Source organism: Pipra filicauda, unplaced genomic scaffold, assembly GCF_003945595.2.
Source record: "Pipra filicauda isolate LSUMZ 115617 unplaced genomic scaffold, ASM394559v2 scaffold90_size2875636_pilon, whole genome shotgun sequence".
NCBI lineage: Eukaryota > Metazoa > Chordata > Aves > Passeriformes > Pipridae > Pipra > Pipra filicauda.
The window spans coordinates 1,931,100-1,953,414 of NW_024105098.1; the positions used below are offsets into that span (position 1 = coordinate 1,931,100).

The 22,315-nt window shown below is 42.4% G+C and overlaps 1 protein-coding gene across 3 annotated transcripts in view; it reads left to right on the top strand.

The window, feature by feature from the left end:
- The window catches only part of STAG1 (stromal antigen 1), a 162,072-nt gene that overhangs the window by 34,269 nt on the left and 105,488 nt on the right, over positions 1 to 22,315 (top strand). For 2 of the 3 annotated variants that reach the window (XM_027724991.2, XM_027724992.2), the window contains exons 2-4: positions 4,236 to 4,370; positions 10,884 to 10,986; positions 19,278 to 19,457. In XM_027724991.2, the coding sequence (XP_027580792.1) occupies positions 4,342 to 4,370; positions 10,884 to 10,986; positions 19,278 to 19,457 (312 nt within the window). In that variant the 5' untranslated portion in view covers positions 4,236 to 4,341. The remainder of the gene's footprint in view (positions 1 to 4,235; positions 4,371 to 10,883; positions 10,987 to 19,277; positions 19,458 to 22,315) is intronic. The other variant, XM_039391148.1, reaches the window with a different exon arrangement.

Here is a 22,315-nt window from a genome sequence, read left to right on the forward strand (position 1 = left end):
CATTAGTGCTCAGCGATAATTTTTTTATCACTTGGATTTTCAGTCCTGCTTTAAGTACTCACTAGTGAAATATGGATTTTGCAGGAAAGATATCAGGAAGGATGTAAGTGTTGTGCCCAAGGCCTTGTGTGGGGTTGGATAAAGCAGTAAAAGCTAGAATTGCTCTGCCTGCATGTGAGATCCTCTCTCGTCTCTCACCTGGTTGATGGAAGCGTTGGAGCTCTCCCTGGGTGAGCAGAGCAGGATTGTTTGTGCTGGGGGGGGCATTCCTCAGATGTGTTTTTTAGACAAGAATATGGAAATCTCGTCTCTAAAGTGACTGTGAAAAGCTCGAGTTTTCCACGTGTTGTTTTGGGGTGCTGAGCAGTGCCGTGGCACACCACCCTGTGTTCCTGCAGGGAGCGAGGGAGCAAAGACATTTTATCTGGAAAATGAGGGTATGGTGTACAGGCACTACCAGTTAATGGTAGAGGACATTACTCTGGTTGTGGGAGCCATTGTTGGACTAATTTTGCACTCAGATGGGACAAAGTCGGTTGGTCAACAAGGGAAGGATTTTGAACTGGGAGTCAGTCTGATACCAGTTCCCTTTTGGTTTGGAAATCTTCCAGGCAGTGGAATTAGTTATGTTGTAACTTTCATTGCTAGATTTAGTAGTTGGGTTTCTTTGTTATATTTGTTTGTTTTAAGGTTTGGTTTCAGCTTTGGAAGGCGGAGGTACCTAGTTCATTGTAAAGTTAATTGAACTCGATTTGGTTGTTGCAGCCAGAGAGTTGCTTGGCAGGACTCTGTCAGACTTCAAGGATTTGTCAGTCTTTTCATTCCTTTGGGTTTTGGCTACAATGAGTAAATTACTCCAGCACCAAAGAGCCAAATAAACAACCTAAGGACTGCAAAAAAATGTAGGTAGCTTTGCATGTTACTGGAAACTACAGGAAATATTGATAGAATGCATGTATTGGATTCATCGTTGTAAAATTGTAGAGCCTTTTTGAAAGCTGAGTTCATTGAGACACTTACTGAAGAAAAAAATATAATAAACCTGACAATTTACTAGAAAATACATTTTTTAAAGAGGAAGTCTTATATAATGATTATTATGTCTGCCCTGATTAATATGCGTGGTTGGAAAACAGAGGCAAAAAAGGGAAACCTTTGTTTCCCAATGCATGTTTAAACTGACTGGTGTTTTCAGTTGCCTGCTTTATATTTCTCTATAGGTAATTTTAACTGTGCCAGCATAAATTTATGTCATCTTTAAATATAGATGTGCAGGTTCAAAAAGCTGCAAACATGCAAAGGTCATTAAAATTGAGACTGAATGAAAACATCAGACTTTTTTTTTTAAACTAAAATAGAAGCACGTTAAAGGACTGTGGTGTGTTTATTATAGTTTAAATAACCCAAAATGCCGACATATGAAATGTTCCTCCCCCTGCTCTTCTGTTCCTCACTGTAAAGGCGACAAAATGGGAATATGTCTCAAGCTTTCAGGATATTTTTATCAATGGCTTTATTCTCAAGCTGAAGAGGCAGAGGTGTTTCTTTTACTAAAACCAGAATAAACATGAAGGTTCATATTTGTGTAGTCAGTAAGGATCAATGAATTTTCCACAGTTCTGAGCGTGCACAGCCTGTTATTACTCACTACAGGGCCTTATTTTATTTCCAACCCACTCCTCAGCAATGTGGGTGATTAATTTAAGGCTGCCCTTTGGAAGGAGGTGGTGGTGTTTCTGGGAGTGAGAGGAATGTTACTGGTGATGGAAGTCGCAAGGCAGCGATCCCAAGGCCGGTCAGGGTTTCCTGCTTCAGCTGTGTGGGCTGAGGAAGCAGGAGTTAGGACATGGGAGCAGGATACCCAGCAGGGCTGTGCTGGATGGGTGTGAGGGACACAGCTGCTTGGGCTGTGGAATGGAGGGCTGTTATTCCCTGTAACACAATGTGCAGGATTGTGCCATTTCTTTTTGGGCTCCTGCCTCTAAGCTGTTCATTTTCTGGCTTGTCAGCACTGACAGTTCTTGTTTTTTTATTATCACAAGAGAGCAGAAGGGCAGCTGTGTCTCTTCAGATGGTGCAGTCTGGAGCAGACCACACGGATGGGTTTTTTCCAGCCCTGTTCTGCAGTTCCCTCTTTGGCACAGGGGCACAGAGAGCCCCCCAGGCCCTCGCAGCTCCCTGGGTGTCAGGTCTGCCCCCACCACCACGTCAAGGCTGTGGGTCCAGTCACCTCTGAAACAGTTCCTTTATATCCTTCACCCCATACTTTCTTTCAGGCTAGGACTTTGCTTTTCAAATAAGTTCCCTCTGAGGAAGTATCCTTTTCCCAGTCTGTGAAAGCACTTCCCTGGAGTGGGTGTGTGCTGCTGGTTACTACAGCTGAGCATGCACAGCCCAACAGTTGTGAAGGGTGAGAACTAGGTTAAAAGAGAAAATTAAACAGAAAAATCCCATGTAGCAGTTGTGCAGGATGCCTTAAACATCTGTGGGAAATAGCTCACGTGGAGCACACATAAATTTTCTTAAACTTCTTTAGAAAGCTCTTCTGAAAAACAAGGTTGCCCAGTATCCTGCTAGAATTAGATAATCTGAAGATCCAAGCTGGATAGGTTTCCTTTGAGGTCCAGTTAGCATAGGCATGTGTGTACAAAAAATACACCTTTTTCTTCAGCCTGGTTCCCACTGTAGTGAACTTCTCCATTTCAGAGATCTGAGCACTGCCTTTATTTTGTTGTGTAGGAAATCAGCTCAGAACTGAATTCAGTCTGATGCTGGGTTTGTTTATAACAAATCTTACCAGTGTGTGAAGTGGTTGCTTTATGTTGTGGACTGGGCTTGCCGTTCCCCTTTAAACCATAGCAAGGGGCAGTGTCTCTAGTGAAGAAACACTGTTTTGGAAATGGCACAAATAGCATATATAACATCTTTTGTTCCTGAAAAATTCAGACTAACTTTGTGTCCTGGTGAAACTGGAGAGTTTTTCCACCAACATGGCTGTGGAAAATGACCCCCTTTAAACCATTAGTGTTAGAGTGGTACCTTTAACTCCAGATGAACCTCTCTCCTTTGTTAGTATTTGTTTTGCAACAAAGTGGCTTACTAATTATATGGTAATTAGTGGCCAATTAAATGGCCAATGAGATGGCAGCATATAGAGAAAAATTTAAATTTGATGCTACTGTTGGTAGCATGAAGTACCAAGTACTGGAAGAACTAGTTGTATGCAACTGTGAGTCTAATTGGAACTGTAGTATCCAGAGGCAAAAAAGTGTTCATGGTGTACAGTTTGGTAAATAAACAATGATGTGGTATAGTAGGATGGAAATAATAATTTAATGTTGCACTGTTTTGTTTAGAATGGTGCACTTCCATTTAGGTGCTGTGTCTGGTGCAGGTCACGTTACCTCCTCCTGCCTTGATTTTCCTACTGCCTTTGTGCAATGCTATTAAAGCTCAGAAAAACCTGCCTATGAAATTAAGTATTTAAATATTAGAGTTTGAACATATCCCATGTTTTAAAATCATGCAGTTGGTATTCACTGCCATTGCTCAGCTGCAGTGCTCCATGCAACTCCTTATATTACCCCCGGACCTGTAAAAGGGGAGAATGGAACAAATTATTTTGGTTTCTCCAGAACTTGCATTTTCTGGAAGAATAGGATGGCAGTTGTGTGCTTTATTACATTGAAGATTATTGAATCTGTCACATTGTGCTGTTATTTAGTGGTAAAGTTGTGTCTGCTGCGATTAGTCAACTCCTTGATTGGTCTTTTGGGTAGAGAGATGTTACTAGTGGGTGTAGTGGTACCACAGGGGCAGTCTGGTTTATTATTTAAACTTACAACTTCACTTCCATCAAGTTAAAGTACCTTCTGTTGCAGTTACACACTTGCACAGCTTCTGACTGCTCTGTGAAGTTCAGTCACATAAAACTGTGAGCCAGGGAGTCTGAATTAGTGTAGTGCCATTGAAACATAAATGTGTTAAATATGGGAGGTAATGCAGAACACATAATTTTTTAATTATTTTTTTTTTAATGACGCAAAGTGCCCAAACAGAATTGTAAAAACTGAATGCAAGAATATGATCAAGCTGTTCTGGGACCATCATTCTAAATTTCATGTGGTTTAATAGTCGTGCTACTTGAAAATTGTCCTTTTTTGTTGACAGCGCTTTTTATTTGATGCATGAGTGTTTTGGAATCACATCTAACAATTTTTTTCTCTCTCTTACAGACTGGACTTTGACATTCTTTTCATGAAAGAGGTTTCCAAGTAGTTGTCTTATAATAACTTTGAGAAGAAGTTCTATGTAGCTCTTACTTTTAAGAGTGCTGCAAAAATGATTACTTCAGATTTGCCAGTACTACAGTGAGTATACGTTTCTCTCTGTATTTGAAATCTTTGCTTTTAAAAAGGTTGAAGTAAACAGAGAGGTGATTGTGAGGATAAAGCACAAGCTTGAGAGAAGTGCAGGTTAGTGTGACTGTACCAGGCCTTCTCTGTTTTCATACACTGAAAAACTGTGTAAAAGAACATAAACCACTTAATCTAAAAGGTATTTCTTTCTATGTATGGAGATTTAACTTTTGCTGTGAAAAGCAAAACAAGATCTCTGCTACTTTTATGCTTCTGAATGTTGTGAGATTTCAGAAGCATGTCTTGGTTTCGGTCCTAACCGACCATGTTGTATGTTCCTGTTGTGCACTTTCTTACGATGAGCTGGATTTATTGTGCAAAAAGCCTTTCTTTGGCTGCTGCAGTTGAAGACAGCAAGTGGCTTGGGCATGTTTTGGTCTTGCTGGGAAATAGGAGTGGCTTTTACACATGGGAACATGGCTGGGCCTGGAGAAAGTGAGCTACTGGGAAGAACAGAGTGGAAGTTTGTAATGAGAGGTGCTGGAGAGTAAATCAAGTAGAGTTAGGAAGGAATTTTGGAGGGAGGAACCTGCTCCCCTCCTCACAGGGCAGGGGGGGAACACGAGGTGAAGAAGCTTGTGGGGCGAAGTAATGACAGGGAAATAACTACAGGCCAAACAGGCTCAGCTTGGGGAAAATTGATTTATTGCTGATTAAAAAGGATTTGGATGATGGTGAGAAACAAAGACAAAACCCACAAAGTGTTTCCTCTTCCCTGTCCTTTCCCCAGTTCCCCACTTGCTCCCCTCAGAGCCCCCCGCCCCGCTCCCTTCACGGATCACTCACCTCACAGAGCCCCCTCCTCGTCCCCTCACAGAGCCCCCTCCTCGTCCCCTCACAGAGCCCCCTCCTCGTCCCCTCACAGAGCCCCCTCCTCGTCCCCTCACAGAGCCCCCTCCTCGTCCCCTCACAGAGCCCCCTCCTCGTCCCCTCACAGAGCCCCCTCCTCGTCCCCTCACAGAGCCCCCTCCATCCCCTCACAGAGCCCCATCCCCTCACAGAGCCCCCTCCTCATCCCCTCACAAAGCCCCCCTGTGCTCACCCCACTGCCAGCGCCAGGCATCTGCACCAGGTGTGTTCAGTAACTATCTAATGTTAATTTTTTTTTTCTTTTTGAAATGTTTTTTAATGTTGATCTTTTTTTTTTTTTTACCATGGGATGTGGAGGGGCCTCAGTTTATCAGGATTGAGTGGCGTTTCAAGCTAACATTTCAAGTCCCCTTATTTAAGAAACTGAATGCTTGGACAAAAAAATCGTTTGTATGCTCTTACTCATAACATGCTCTGCATTACAGTTTTATAATTATTTTTTTTTTTTATTTTAAAGAAAGTTGGTTGTGGATGAGCACAGGGTAAAGCCGGGGATGATGTCGATGGGCAGCGTCAGCCTGGGGGGTTCTGATTAGCTTTGGGATTAGTTGTGGAAAAAAATCTTCCGGGTTCATATTTTCCTGGATGTGCCACATTCAAGAAGTGAGAGAATATTTGTGAAATATGCCAAGGATCGAAATTTGTGAGGTTCTGTCATGGCCGTGGTAGGAAAGGGATATTCCCGTCCCCAGTTTGAGAACCCAGATGGCCTTAAGAAGTGAGTGAAATATCATAGAGTTTAAGGTTAAAAGTGCTCACCAGCTGAAAAACCTGAGGGACATTAAGGGTATCAGCATATTCTTTAATTAGAAGATGATTGTGAGCCACCAATACAATGAAAGATTAAAAAATGGAAGAAAACATGTATCTATTTTTTTTTCTGGTAGAACTGGGAAGCATTTAAATGACACTGTGCAAAGTGTTGGTGGGTAAGATATCATCAGCAGTAATATCTGCAGTTTTGATTGCTTGTGAACAAGATGAGATCTTTCTTTTTAGAAAAAAAAAATCAGCAGGATTTGCACATGAAGGTTTTGAGACTCCCCTGAGGGCTCAGAACATTAAGTCTAGTGTGGACGATGTGTCAGAGAAAGGGATAAGCACTAATTCAGAAGGTCCCAACCAGGCTTTCATCAGGAAGGAGTCTGGCTAAGGGTGAGGAAACCTGAAGCAATCCTTGGGTTAGGGGTATTTGCTTCACACATTCAGATTTGGGAAGCCACAGTCTGGTTCCCCCCAGAAAGCCAAGATTTTCTTTCTAGCTCTTAAATAAGCTGCTTTGAAGGATTATTCTGATCTCCCACTTCTGTGCCTTATTTCTACTTTTTAATAACATTTTCTAATCTTTTTGGCTACTCTCTTTAAACAGTTTGATATATTAATATACTTTACTTAGGACCATATCAGATACTCCCCTCCAGAATTCTTCTCTGTTGAGGGAACATGAAAGGAGAAATCTGTAACCTTTCTGCATTCATGGAATTGGCTTCAGAACCCAGTGAAGACATGATTTCTCTTATTGGTGTTTCAGATGTTTGGAGAAAACCTGTGGTGCATTTGAGCCGTGTGATGGACAGTTCTGAGTCTTCTCTCAATGGGATGACTCATGTTTGCTGGGAGGCATGTTCCTCTTTGGAGTGTGGAGGATCAACCATGAGAGCTGATTCATCCATGATTCATGAGCCTGTGCATTTAGCCATTTTTCTTCATCAATGCTTTTTTTCACAAGGCTGAATCTGGTGGTGGTAGCAATTACTGAATTTATCTCTGCGGAACCTTGAGCCACCTCAGCAACACTGATAAAAGCTTATAGAAGTGGTTTTATTTACAAAAACCGATACATAAACTCAGTTTTTTGCTGTGGTGTGTTTTTAAAGGGGCATGGTGTATAAACTCCATAGCTAGTGCTTTACGTGATAGTAGAAGGAAGGTAAATTTGTTTTCATTTATTTTGCAGAGATGTGAAATTTACTGTGTTTATGGAAATATGTTCTTCAGAAGCATGACATGGTAAAAGGCTGCCCAGTAATCTGTTAATTCTTTATTAACATATGGATAGTTTCAATGGCTAGTTATTAAAACTCCAGAGTAATATCTGCCACTTTTCTAGGATGCTTTAGTCACCACAGAAACCAGAAAGCAAAGCGGAGTGAACTTGAGCTCCTAAAAGGGGTTATCACTTGTGTGCTTTGCTCTGCTCACCCCAGTTCTGTAGGTCCCCCACACTCTGCCACATTCTCTCATGTCTCTCATGTCAAAGGAGTCTTGGAAAGATTTAGCCTTAGGCACTGCCAGCTTCTCCTCTTCTCCGATGAGGCAGGTCTCCTTAGGCCCAGATTATCTTCCCTCACGACAGCTTCAGGAAAGATAAATGGTGACTAAGCCAAAGTTTCCCCCTCAGGTGACTGGTCACACCCCCGTGGAATGAGGACAGGATAATTCTGGTCTATTAAGATGTGGATAACTGCCACCAGATAAATTGCTTCCCAGCAGTTCTGCAAGACGTGTAGGGAGTGAGGGAGATGGATGCTGGCCAGCTGCTCCTCTCAGTGAGTGTTACAGACCTGACAGACCTGCAGGCAGCTGGGAGATGCTTTGCTCCTGCTCTGAGTTCAGAAAGAGGAGGAAAAGGGCACGTGTGTGTACCCTGAACAACTGCAAGGCTGGGACAGGAGCAAGAGGCACAGCTGAAGGAACTCAGGGCCCCACTGCAAGGGTGTTTTTGTGCAGGAGTTGCCTGATTCAGGCAGAATTCCCTGCTGCTTGAAACGATGTTTATTTTAATGTTAAATCGGCCAAGGACTGTAGGTTGTCCTTGATTCTGTCTCCCTACTTCAAATAAATGCCAGGATTGAAGGGAATTTACTTTGTGATGTTCTCCCCTTGCTCCTTAAGTATTTAAATTCTTTGAAAGAAATCTCCTGTCTGCCTCACTGTTGTTAGGATGAGATTCATCTTGTTTAATTTTAAACATTTATACTTGAGCTGCTTGTCTAGGTCAATGAAGAGAAAATAAAATTTATAAAACTTAAACTGTTTGACCAGTTTTGGACACTGACCTTAGCATGAAGCATGTTGCACCTTAAGATTTTCTGTTCTGCATTGTATGCATCTCAAATTTAGATTAGATGAATCTCACCCTTAGTACTGATTTATTGAGCCTTTCCCAAAAAGGGAAAAAGCCAAAAAGGCTTCCAGCAAGCCAGAGAAGTCATACCAGAAGAATATCAAGAGAAGCAGGCTTAAGACAACAGTCTGTTTAAGGCAAAGAAGAGAGGACAGTTAATAGTTTAACTGTTTCTTCCATATGCAGTGTTTGGAAACAATTGAAATGTCCAGAACTAAATACACACGTCTCCAGAGGTTTTGCTAGACCCGAACCAAGGCTGTAGCAAAGTCAGATTTTCTGTGGACAAGGTGCATGTGAAGTGGTAGTAGAGTTTAGTTTATTTATATAGCTCTAGTGTTTCAAGGGAAGGGTTTGAGCAGTTTGCCTGGGAGGATTGTTGAATCTGGTTTTAATAGAGAGAAATCTTTATATCCCAATGATCCTGGGGGTGCAGGTGGGTAAGCTGGAAAAGCACAGTATTTCTCCAGGAATGGGGGTATTGCTTAGACACACACCATGCCTAAAACTTTTCCAGTAAGGATCTGAGCAGACCAGAGAGAAGCTTGGTTTTCTTGCAGAGAGCAGGAGAGAATGGTTTTAATTTCTCTACAGCAGTAGGCAGCAGCAGATATTTTTATGGGGTTCCTCACTATCCAAAAGGTATTAAAATTGCCACTGTGAGGCAATATGCATTTTGTCACGTGGACTCGCAGTGTGATGAGGTCTTTGAGTAAAGGCTGGATACAGCCACCCCCATAAACAAGTTCTCAGCAGTGTTCACTGCGTGGCTTTTCTCTGCTGTGGCCCTATTTTACCAAATCATTTTGAAGTCTGTGTGGGGTATCTATTATTTGGCTTTGGGCTTTTTACGTTTTTGATTTTTTTTTTTTTTTCAAATCCATAGCTCGATACTCAATTTTTCAAACCTCGTATTTTCTGAAGCAGAAAACCTACTTTTTAATTGTATCAAAACAAAGCTGCATTTTCAGTATTTTGTAGAGATGCTGTTTTACAAGCATGTTATTTGTGAACTCAAATGTACCTGAATACTGTTTTTTAATCTATGGTGCCTGGTTTTCTGGAGCGTGTGGAGTATTTAGAGATAATCCATTGAAGTTACTTCCAGAAAAAGAGGTTCATATATGTTCTTCTGCATTCTGGCTTTGGTAGAGGATTCTGTGGACTCCTGGGTGTTCTTGTGCTTGCAAATTGGAAAAAGTTGAAAAACAAAGTCTTGATATTGGAAACTCATCCTAGTTGTGTGGAATGATTTGAGGGAGAGCAGACCTAGACAATACAGGAATTTCAGTGGAGTATCAGAACATTCCTGATTCTGATACAGTAATATCTTTCTGCATTATTAAATAGCTTTCTCGGTCCCACCGCAAATTTGTGGATTCCTGATCTATGAACCAAAAAATAACCCCCAGACACTGTGGAAGATCTGTGTAGATCTCAGCTCGCTGAAGCCTCTCAGTTTCTGGAAACCAGATCACTGATCTGCTTTTTGTGTCTGAGGCTCTATTAAACACCACATAGGTCTGGTTTTCACCTGCCCCATCTTTGAGTAATCCAGGACGTTTTTAGTTGTTAATTAAAAGGTGCAGAGATCTCATGCACTGGTGGTCCTGCACAGTACAGATAAAGCCTGGCAGTAACAGGTGTCGTTTTGCATGTGGGCAGGATCTCGTGCCTCGGGAGATCAGCTGCCATCTGATTCCTTCAAGCAGCCAGGTCTGTTGGGAAGGCAGAGAAGTACCTGTGCATCTGGCTGGGGACATGCTGAAAATTGGGGGCATTTTTTTTTCTCCTACTTAGTATGGTCTTAAATCTGAAACAGCAACGAGTGAAAAATGACAGTGTGGGCTTCTCTGCTAACAGGCATTGAGCAGAGTCAAGGCTTTTCCTTTGTACAAGGGAAAATATCTTTGTAACTGCAAAAATCATAAATGTGTTCAAACCAAAGGGAGTTTTCTGGGCCTCCCAGTCAGCATTAATCCTCTTGATTAACAGCTGCAAGTCCTGGGGGTGACTGCAAACAGTGTAACCCGAGTGAAACTCGTGTAACTGTCCCAGTGAGGTGGCAGCTGCACTGACCCCACAGGGCTGTCTGTGGCCCTGAGAGAATGGCAGCAGTCACGGAGAGGGAAAGGAAGTTGATCCTGGTGAACACATCGTGGGATGGATGTATTGAGGATGTGCTGCTTAATATGGCCAGTTTGGAAACATAACACGGTTTCAAGTGAAGCTGTTAATTTAAAGAACTTCCAGGCAATAAAATGACATTCCAGCCCATGAAAAGGTAAGGCTGTTTGCCAGGGCTAACAATGCTTGGTTCCTCGGTTTGCAGAATGAATGTGGCAAGCCTTTGAATGCTGACTTTGTTTGTCTGTTTTCTGGCTTAGGACTAAGTATTGAATCAGTGGGTTATAGATGACTTGTTGGTTTCAAATCATTTGAATTTATCTAGTGTTTTTCCCCCCTAGGGATTCTACGAACGAAACTACTGCACATTCAGATGCTGGCAGTGAGCTTGAAGAAGCAGAAGTCAAAGGAAAAAGAAAAAGGGGCCGTCCTGGCAGGCCTCCAGTATGTGTAATTTAGTTTTGCTTTGTTATGCATCTATTTAAAATTGACTGCAAACTGTTTTTCATCTGATCATCTTGTGGTCACATAAATAGGCTTTTATTGAGTTCTGTGTCAAACTTTATGAAGACTTGTAGTATGAAATATTTATCAGATTGATATGCAAACAGTGTTTGGAGTGTCTAAAAAGGGACATAAAAATGATCTCATGATAGCTATTAATTTTTCTTTCACTTGCTGCTCACATGGACATTAGAGTTTTGTTTTTATTGCCATATTGCATCGTTCTTGCAGACATGAGAACATATCAGTAAGCACAACCACTTTCTGTTTGAAGGTTGTAATGGATTTCAAGTGACAGATGACATTTGAGCCATCCTTTCAGTAAATGATAATCTCTTGATGGGAAGAGTTGCAGCACAGTATGAACTAGATGCCTCAGAAAATCTATTGGCATATCTGAAAAATTCCTGTAATCGGCATAAGCTGCATCCCACGTGTAGATTGGGAGCCTGAGCCTGTTCTCTGGCACAGGGCAGTGGGGGACCTTGTGTCTGCTGGGCAAGATCTGCTGCTTTGCAAGAGCCTCTGCCACTGCTGGCCCCTGGATAGGAACGTCCAGAAGCATACCCTATTGCACAGGGTATTTAAGGAGGCTTCTCTTTTATTTAGATTTGTTTTATAAAATAGCCAATTTATTGGAAAATAAAGGGAGAGTTCTGTGTGTCATGTTGTTCTTCATCTTGGTTCTTGAAAGGCTTCCACCCTAAGTCTTAAGTCTTTAAACATGGGCTGGTGAGGCTGTAGGAGTGGATGGAACCTTGTGTTCCTCTCCAGTGTGCTGGCCAAGCTGGAGCAAGTTCCTCCTTAGGATTGGTTTTCACTTTGCATCAGTTTCTGAACTTACTTTGGGAGCCAGCATTTTAACTCCTGGTCTCTTCTGGGCACGTTGTCTTCCTTTTTTGAAGGATTTTGAACAATTCCCTCTGATGTGAGTATTCATCAGATGGATGGATTTGCTCATGAACAAACTGTAAAGAAGCATGTGAAGAGAACAGCTCATCTGTTTGTGTAGCTTATAGGCAAAGGGCAAAATCAAAAATTATCTTACAAATATCTCAGCAGTAAATTTGTGGGGTTTTGCAGATCTAATAAAAGAGCCAGGCTGGTGGAACCCGATTGCTAACCCAGAAGGTCATCAGAATGGAGGAACTGAAGTTACAGCAACACTAGGAGTCTTTTGTACCCAGCACACATTGGCTGGGAGGGAAAGGGGGATGTTACAAAAGGCATCTCTCATCCCTCTAGTTCAGTTTATCAGCAGCTCCTGTGGGAACATTCACTGGAACACTCTGCTGGTCCTGCTCTCAGGTTTCTACAGGAGGAATTGCTCGTGATGCTGAGAACAGCTCCATGAAGTGTGTGTGGCTGTAAAGTGATGGAGATGCAGAGGAAGCAGCCATTGCTTCCTCCACAGAGCGATGGGCTGTGAGCTGCCTGCTGCTGCTAAGGAGCAAGACCTTAGGTTATCAGAGTTGATTCTGGAAAAGCATCATCTGAATGCTTAATAAGGGTCAAAACCCCCCAAATCCAGTCTTAAAACTTGGAAGAAGAAAATAGGGAGTAAAAGAAATAGTGTCCTTTATAAGGCTGCGGTTTGCCAAAAATTGGAATAATTTATACAGTTCTACCTTCTCTTCCCCTCTTGACCTCCACCCCAAGATCTCAAGAAAGAGTATCTTTAGGACTGGAAGAAATTCAGTGTGGAAAACCAATAATGTTCAGTCATGGAATGGGGTGGGAGGGAGCTCAGGAGGTCTCATTGTAACCTCCTGCTTGGAGCAGGCTCAGCTTTGGGATTAGACCACAGTGCTTGTGGCTTTTCCAATTTGGTCTTGAAAACCATCAAAGCTGGAGACTGCACAGCCTCTCTCAGCTACCTGTTTCATTTTATTTTATGATAAATTTCTCCCCTGGTTCTTCTACAAAAAAAAAAAATACCCCAAAAGCAAAAAGCCACTCAATGTCTAATATCCTTGAGGAGAAATGCAAACACCTCGGAAAGGCCAATCTAAGCAATTAAATTTACAGTGTTATTTGATGGATTTGTGGACTTAGTAATTGAGGTATTGGTTTTGCAACCCTTGCATTTCAGTTCCCTTCCCCCTCCACATTCTCCCCTCTCCATGTTGCCAACCCAGACACTTCCCTCAGGTGAGTTGCCTGGTTCTTGCAGGAGGTGCAGCTCTGACATTTCTTTCCCCCACTCTTCCCTCTACTAATGTGATTTTTTTTTCCTCCACAGGTACCACTTACCTTTACTCTCAGATGTGAAATGTATTAAAGTATTCAGTTAAATTTAGAGATTTTTTTTTTATCAACTGATACTTAGCTTTGATGTTTTTCATTTCTGTTGTAGACCTAAAGAAAGCTTGTTCTGCCCAAAGGCTGTGCTGGTTTTTGTTGTTGGTTTGTTTTTTTTTTTCTTAACTAAAATATTATGGTCTAATAAGATTTGATCTCTCTCTGTAAATGCTGATTTGCTGATGTCCTTAGGCCATCAGAGCTACAGTGGCACTTCTGCCATAAACTTATTGACTTCTTTTGGAAAGGGAATTTACCCCTCTTTGTAGAAGCATGATTCTGTTACAGAGCTGCACACAATGGACTCCATTAAATACATGGGTGTATTTTAAACAGATTTCTGCTGTAGTTATGGAATGGACTTGACCTTTTATCAGAAAGATATCTACTACTAGAGGATTTTCCAGACTGTTTTCCAAAGAAAGACACTCCTCTTTGCAGATTTGACTTTTGTAAGAAGATGGTGCTTTTTGGAAAATTTGCCCTTTGTAGCAAATACCTCTTCAATTCACAGAGAACCATAATGTTTTGGGGGTGCCTTCCCCTCCTGAAAAACTTGGAACTAGCTGATCTTTAAGATCCCTTTCAACCCATGTCATTCCATTCTCAAACACTGCTTTTCAAGTAGCCCCTCCACTTCTGTGGGACTGTTCTAATGAATACTTCACTGAGTAGGCTAGACAGTAAATTTGCAAAGAGGTGAAGTGTACTGGGCTTTCAGAATAGCTCTCAGAATCTCTGGTTGTCCTGAGGTCCCCAGCCCTCGCTGTGAATTCAGCAGGAGCTGCACTGTGTCCTGCTCTGGCATCGGTGGTGGCTGGGGCCACGTCCTCCTCCAAACACCTGTGCCTGTGGAGTGACTGGCCACGAGGGGAATCTGTCCAGGCAGTGGGATATTTTGGTGCATGTTTTTATGTGGTGCTGTGTGTGAAGGTCCCATCTGCATATACATTTAATGAATTCTGTGAGGGGTACTTAAGGAGTGACCTATAAAGGTCCTCTGTTTGCAGCTCCTCAGTATCATTGGCCCAAATGCCCTTTCTGTCCGTTCATTGTTGAAATACGTGGGTGTGGATGTGCTTTCCTGTTCCAGGGAGGGCATATGAAAGGCTTGTGATGCAATGCAGTGTTCACATTAATGAGCTCTGGCTCAGATCAGTTATTTATCTGTCCTTTTTGTCTCCTCTCTTGGATCAACACTGTTCAGCATTGTTGGAATGCTTTATTTTAACCTACCTGGCCTTACCTTCCCAGGAGCTCAGAATAGCTTGGCTTAAACCTCAGCTCTTAGAGACTGAGGGAATGAGAGACATGCCTGGCTGTATTTCAGCCTTGGAGTAGGAGTAGACAGATTCAGCCTCTGTAACTCAGGATAAGAAGCAGCAGCAGTCCCTCTGTTCCAGAGGTGGCAATTTGGAGATCTCTGCTGATCTCTCTCATCCCATACTCAGGGCCACTGCGTGTCTTTTCCCAGTTAAGGCAAGATGGAACAAGGCACTTTTGATCCTTTTTGTCCCCGGAGCAACCTGGACAGTTTTGCTTTCAGGTCCTTCTGTAGTTTTTGGTATGGAGCAGACACTACCCAGTGCCTTATCTTTGTGGGAAATTTTAACTTTGCAGCAGACCCCTGACCTTATTTAATCTTGTAGCATAGACGTTAGATACAGCAAGGGATTGCGTTTTGCTTCTAGTTCCAAATCATCCATGTGCTGATTAATAATGGGGAGGAATCCTCTTGGAAGACTTTTTCCCAGCAGTGGAGGTTTGTGGTTTGGTGTGGTTTCCACCAGTGTCCTGTTTCAGCTTGCTTGCCTGATGCTTTGGGTCTGTCCCTTCAAACTGAAGTCGGTCTGTTTTTCACTAGAAATGCAGTGCATCTGTAGCATCAGTGGGAAGACTTTTCTATTCCCCCACCTGTAGCTTCCTGGTGGAGAAATCCTAACAGCATTAGAAGTTTTCCTTTTAAGCTTTTGGTGGGATGGTCCTTGTATTTTTGCAATCTAATTTATTCTTAATTTTTCTGTGGTAGTGGTCTTTATTTGGTAGCAATTGCCTCAGCTAGAAGGATTGAAGTGCTTCAAGCATTTATAGCAGACTCTTTGATTCTTTAAGATGACATTTGGAACTCTTGATAGATTTTTACATAACAGCATCCCCAGCATCCCCAAGGCTCCTCTGCTGGTTTTTTTGTTCTAACCTGGAAGGGCTGCAGCTGGAGCAGCTCTGTACACGCTGGGGGCTGGGGGACCTGCCTCTGTCTTTATTTGCAGGATGAGGCTTTTCACAGGGAACACCTTGTTTGTTTCTATGACCAAAAAAGTCCAAAGGAGTGACTGTTTGAATCCAAGAACCTTCTCCCGATTAACTGTGCTGATGGTACAAGTTGTGCCATGGGGCTTTTAATCAGGATTAATTCAGAGAGAGCTCAGAAATTACCACTCTTCCACTTAACATGAAGTTATAACACGGAGGTCTCTCAAGAGGCTGATGCCTTGGAGAGGCAAGTTCTTCAGTCTTATTCAAGTGGAGGTTAAAAAGCTTCTTCCATCTGTCTTGAGAAATGAGGTATTTATTGCTCTGAATTACTTACAGTGTGAATGCACATAGAGGCCATCATTTCACACTGGCACATTAGGTGGAGTTACTGACCTGTAACGCTTCTCCTGTCTTTATTTCTTTGTGAAGTGCATCAGATCAACTTGGGGAATGTTAATGGAAGATGTCAAACCACTTTCCCTTTTTTTTAATAGTGTGTGAATTCACTTTTACTGTATTACTTGATTTTATAAATGTGGGCCACTTTTTTTCCTTCACAATGATTTTAAAGACATGAAAGGAAAAGTGTTACTTGCTACAAAATTCTAAACTGTCATTGTTTGGAAAACAATCAGTTCTTAACCACCTTGGGATTCTGATTTGCTTAAAAAGGCAAAAAGTTACAAACATATCTGACTGTCAATGTAAGGAGGCTTTAGGCTGGAACTTTGTGGCTGGAAGGGTGTAAAGGGACATGTAATGACCACCATTGTGCTCCTTTCAGGGCCCAGAGGTTCTGGTTTTCCTGTATCTTGATGACCATTTGGTGGGTCTTCACAAGAGAAGACCTGCTCCAAGTTCATTCTGCTCTTATGAAACATCCACTTTGACACCAGTCAGCGATGGTCTGATGGGTTTGCTGGGGCCACACTCATCCTTGGGCAGGGCTGTTTCTGTGGGGAAGCTCTTCATGGCTTTAGAGGATGGGTTTATTTTGTGTTGAGCTGAAGGATCACCCTTTGGTGAGTGCAGGTGTCTCTTCTGGGATGCAGGGCTACCTCTCTCTGGCATCCTCAATGCCAAATGTAATTTTTGGATTCATAGCTTGACTTTGCCACTGCACTTCCAGGAACACCTGCCTCTGCAGGTACTCCACAGATACTCTGTGTCACGAGTGAGTTCCTCTTTGTGTTTCTATGCATGTACCAGTCCATGCTTTCCCTTCACTTGCTTCAGCAGTGTTGGATGTCTCCATCCTGGGATAGAGTCGTGGAGTAGATGTCTGCAAGGGACCTCAAAGATCATCTGGTCCAACCTTTCTTGGCAAAAGCACATCTAGAAGAGATAGCCCAGCACCCTGTCTGGCTGAATCTGAGGTGTCCAGTGCTGAGGAGCCCACTGCTTCATCTCACTGTGAAACAGTTTCCTTTTGAAATAGGGTTTCTCTCTGACCTTTGTGCTCAGGGGTAGAACCTCTACAAAGCTCAAACATGTCAACATGGCCTGAAAAGTTTCTTGCCGTAAATTTGGGGGCACTGTGCAAGTAATGCTGTGTGTTAATGAATAAGGTAATGCCATGTGCTTTGTGCTTGCAAACCTTTAGAGGAACAGGCAGTTTATGGAGGCTGGAGGACCCGTGTGAGGCTTGCTTTCATGTTTGCACTCTGGGTGAGACTGAGCTTGGGCTCCCTGTCAGACACCTGCTGGGTGGGAGTGCTGTGGAATGGACATAGTGCCTCTCCACCTGCAGAGAAGTTAATCCTTGCCTAGCTCAGAAAGTTCTAGTGTTGGATTTTCTTCAGTTCCTAGTGGAGGATCTTTTGTCTGCTTGTTTTGTCTCTTGAGGCAGGATTCAGCACAGATCCTGCATCTGGATTTAGCTGCCCCAGCTTAGATGCAGAATGGCTTTTCTTAAATAGAAGACTTGTTTTCTCCCCTGTGAGAGGTGTTCTCTTTGTCAAAAGAAAATCTATACCAGAGAGAAGTCGACTCAGTTATATATCTGGTGTTTACTCAGGGCCAGGATGTTGAGATATTTCCTTGGGCTTGAGGGATCTGCCTTTGTCCTGCAGTTAGTCAGCAGTACATTTGTTATTTCTGTACCTCTTCTGAGGGCTCAGTGGTGTTCTCACCCTTCCAATTAAACTACGAGTCTTGGTCAAAGCCCCTCCCTTTTCCCAGGATACCTGACAAAGAGGGGAATTTAAACTGGGCATTTACATGTGCACTGTCCAGAGTACTCTTGCTCAGGTGCTCAAGCAGGTGGCCTTTCTCATGGCTTCCCACTAACAAGGTATCTTTGGGGGTGTGCCTTTCCCATCCACTGCCTGCTTCCTTTCCCTTCATCCTTGCAGTGTTTAATGCCTCCCTTTGAATTACATGGTGAGAAAAACTGAGCCTAGAGGGGCTTGCATTAGTGCACCAACTTGCATTCCTGCTTCCATTTGGCAGGACTTGGAGCTAGTTGAAGTGCTTACTGTCACCCAGACTGAATGAGCCCATGGATTGTATATCTCCAAAGAGTCAATTTGCTTCTAATTCTTTGCCATTTTATGAAATAGTGATCATGTGTCTCTGGAGCTCAGTAGCACTCCAGCATTTCATGTGTTGAAAACATTCTTGCTGGTACAGGCAGCTTTGCACGTGTTTAAAAATTCAGTGAGGGAGATACTCTTTTGATCCTCAGTGCAAATGTTACCCAAAAAACTTCACAGAGGCTGTACCGTTATTTTAATCTTTCCAGCTTGCATTTCTGTGCGAGACCTTAATTGAATATTTTCAAGAGGCAGTTGTGCTCTACCTTGACCTTTCTTCAGCTCTGCCCCCCCAGCAGTGGTCCCTTTGAGAGCAAGGGCAAAGCTGGACTGCAGGGCTGTCTTCTGCCAGAGATTAGATCCCTTTGCTCTGAAGGAAGATGTGTCTGCATTGGAATATGCAACTGAAAACGTTGACTTTATGTTCTTTACTAAAAGCTTTGATAGCAGTTTGGCTTACAGTGTACTCCAGTAAATGGTACTGTGAGGGATTGTCCTAAATGTCAGCTTTGACTTGCTTGTATGTTGTCTTAACATAATTCCTCAAAATAGCTTCACTGTTCTGGGAAAAACAGCAGCTTTTGCTTTTTTCTGCCTCAGTAGGTAGAAAAAACAGAATATGGAAGTAAAAAAATCTGATGTTGTTTTCCCCAGAATTCTTTTTTTCTGTTTCACAAGTGACATAAATTCAGAGCAAACTGTCCAGCAGGTGAATCCTTACAAGTGGTATCTATACCACTGATAAAAAGGTTGAAGAATCTTGAGAAAATTTACATTAAATAATTTAGATTCACAGGGAAAATGTTTTAACTCATAGAATTTTGAAGCAAGGGGCTTCGGCACTGGGAGTTCAGCACTACTTACCTTGACATGGCAGTGGCTTTGCAGCTGTTCCTCAATAACTGGTGATCAATAAATCCGTGTACCTGAGTGGGCAAAGCCCTGACAGCCTGGTTGAACTCCAGGCTGCCCCTGCCTTGGGCAGGAGGGCAGGCTGCACACCTGGGGAGATCCCTTCCAGCCTGGCTTCTCCTGGGATACTTGGATGTGTGTGTATGTATAAATGTGTAATACTAATGTATCATTTGTAAAGCCTTTGGGTGATTTCAGGTCTGGCTATAATAAACTTTCACTCTGCTGGTTTTCTTTGCCCAGTCTGCCACCAAGAAACCCCGCAAGTCTCCAGCAGACAAGGGTCGTTCCGAGTCCGGAGCCAGAGGAGCGAGTCGTGGAAGAGCTAATGGCCACCCTCAGCAGAATGGAGAAGGGGACCCTGTCACTTTGTTTGAGGTGGTTAAGCTGGGAAAGAGTGCTATGCAGGTAAAATATCTAATTGTGTCCCCCCTTCCCAGTTCCATGTGTCCTGATTGCAGGAGTTCAGTCTAAGCTTTTGTAAACAATTGTGTTTTCTCATAGCTATTGGTCCAATAGACTGTGTGTGTGTGAAGTATGGGACAGAATGGGCTTGGATTGAGGGCTGTCATATGTACTTCTGGAGGACAAGAGGCACATCAGAAAGTCATGCATTTCAAATTCTCCCTTGTTTTGTTCATTACCTCCAAGTTAAAAGTACATGTTGGTATTAAGCAACCCGTTAAAGAATATCCTGGAATCAGATTTATAGGAGGAAAAAGTATATCATATGAGTGATGGGTCCAAGGCCTGTTTTGTTCGCTGGTGTTTTCAGGAATAGCTGCTGACACAAGCAGTTTGGAGGACTTTGCACTACAGTTTGCATTCTTGCTGTCCCCACCAGAGCAGCAGATGAAGGCTAAAGTGGTAGCCTGGTCTTCCTCTGTGTCTGAGCGAAAACATGGACACGTCTTCAGGCAAATTTTCATTGCAGAACAAATCAGGCACTTGTAGTGAACTGCCTGTGGAAATGTTTCTGACTCCTTTTATGTTCAGAGGCCTTATAGGGTCTGTGGGCCACATGAGTCCACCTCTGGAGCCTCCAGAGATGATTGGTTTTGACAGTGCATGGCTTTAGTAAAGCTGCTGTGCTGCAGCCAGTGTGTTTGGCGCTCACAGGAGAGACACTGGGCCCAAAACACTGCTCAGCTGGGGCAGTGCAAAGCTAGCAGTCCTTCCTACTCAAGGATTGTTCAAGCAAACCTCCTTTTCTCTGCATTTCAACGGAACAGGGCTTGGGCAGTTATCACTTTGTTTGCTTGCTTTGGTGCTGACTAAGATGAGAAAATTACAAATTTTGAAAATGAGGTGCCAAGTCCCATTTGCAGTATCACTTTCAGTGGAGCTAAAAGCTGAGTCTGATGAGCTCCCAAAGGAATCAAATGTTCCAAATGAATGAAAGCTGTTGAAAATTTTCTTTCAGTCTCAAATCTGTGGAAGGTCTGAGATGTAATTTTAAGTAAGTAATGAACTGGTAGAAAATGAGAAATTTTTTTTCTTCAGTTTCTGTATTTACACTTATTCAGGATTGACCTTCTTATCTAGTAGGTGAAGACAGAACAAATTTGCTGCTAACAAAGCTACAGATTCCTTGTGCCTTTTTTGCCTGCATCAGAGCTTCCAACTTTGCTTGGTTTGCAACACTTTTTCAAATTTCGTTTTTGGCAGGATTTGAGGAAGCATCTGGAGTCTATTTGCTGGTTTTACTGTGATACAGAACATACAATATATTTCATGTAGTATGTTTGTCTTAAGAGTTATTGATATTTGCAGGAGCCAAATGAAAAGCAATGGGTGATTACTTTGATATTTAATGACTCCATGTGTGTGTGTGTGGGATTGACTTTGATACATGTCATCTGTTTCAAAAGAGATGCCACCAGAAGTCTGCAGATGAGATTCTAAAAAAAAAAACAAACACCTGTCTGCATGTTTGTATTAACCTTTGGAATTCAAATGCAAAGGAATTGTCCTGAAAAATGGAGCATTTGTATATGCACAGGTAGATGGCTGTGTCTGTGTCCTGGAGTGTAAATACAGACATCACATATATATGTGCACTCACATGCCCAAACCACCCAGCCCACATGGAGGAGAGAGGAGGAGACAGCACAGTCTGAGCAGGGGAGAAATTCCAGGCAAATAGTAAAGGAATAGGCAAGTGTATTTAAAGGCCTGGGATACAAGCAGGCATAAATGACTTGAGCCATCGTTTCAAGAGGATGTGTTACTTTTGCACCTTTGAAAAAGTTTCTGTTGGTAAAAAAATTAAAAAAAAAAAAAAAAAAAGAAACCCTGTAGTAGGAAAGAGAATGCAATTAAGATGTGATTTAATGTTTTTAACTTGCACTTCTGGACAACAGTCTCCTGTAAAACCAAGGTTCTATAAGCTAAACTCATTAAACTTTATCTATAAGATAAACTTATATTTGTCTATAATAGCTTAGGGATTTTAATGTCACAGTTAGGAATGCTTGACATTTCTGGTTTTCATAGTTTTGATGCAGATTTTTTGTGCTCAATCTTAGCAATTTTGTCAGTATTCCAATTTTCAAACAAGTGCCATATATTTGTATTTGTCAGAACCTATTGTTCCTCAATATTTACTTCTTTCCCTGTAATATGAACAGTCTTTTTTTTTTATAGTGCTCCCATGTTTCCTTCCAGCAATGAAAACCCAGGAAAACTCAATTAATATATCCTGAGATCACATGAGAATTGTGTGCTTTCGTTTCTGATCTATCTGCTCCTGCTGTTTGCTCTCAGGATTTATTTTAGTTGTTAGATTTTCCTGGCTTTGTGATGCCAACTCATGGAAGTCTGTAGCTGAATTCAATTCCCACTTCTTTTAAGCTTCTGCTCTATTTTGGTTCTCACAGCAGGATTCATTTACTACTTCTCTTCAGGCTTACTGCTGGTTCCTTCTTTCAGGGTCCCAAAGTCAGCTCAATATTTTGTATTTCACGTGTACATAACTTGGGGGCTGCTCTTTGCATAGTCTTTGCCTCTCTCACTCAGTGCTGGTTGTGTTGGTGCTCAGTGTTGTTTGGGCTCTGTAAATCCTCTGATACCCACGGGAAGTTGGGATCAGATCCTTGGCAGTGGGATTAGTTTGCTCTGGAACCCTTTGTACAGTCACTTGTTCAGAGGTTTTTCTGTCACAGCTCTTTGTGTGAAGTATGACAGGACATGCAGCTCGTTTTCTGCAGGTACATTTGTCAGCTTTCCTCCATTAAGACTGTTCATAGAACTTTTTTAGACTGTGC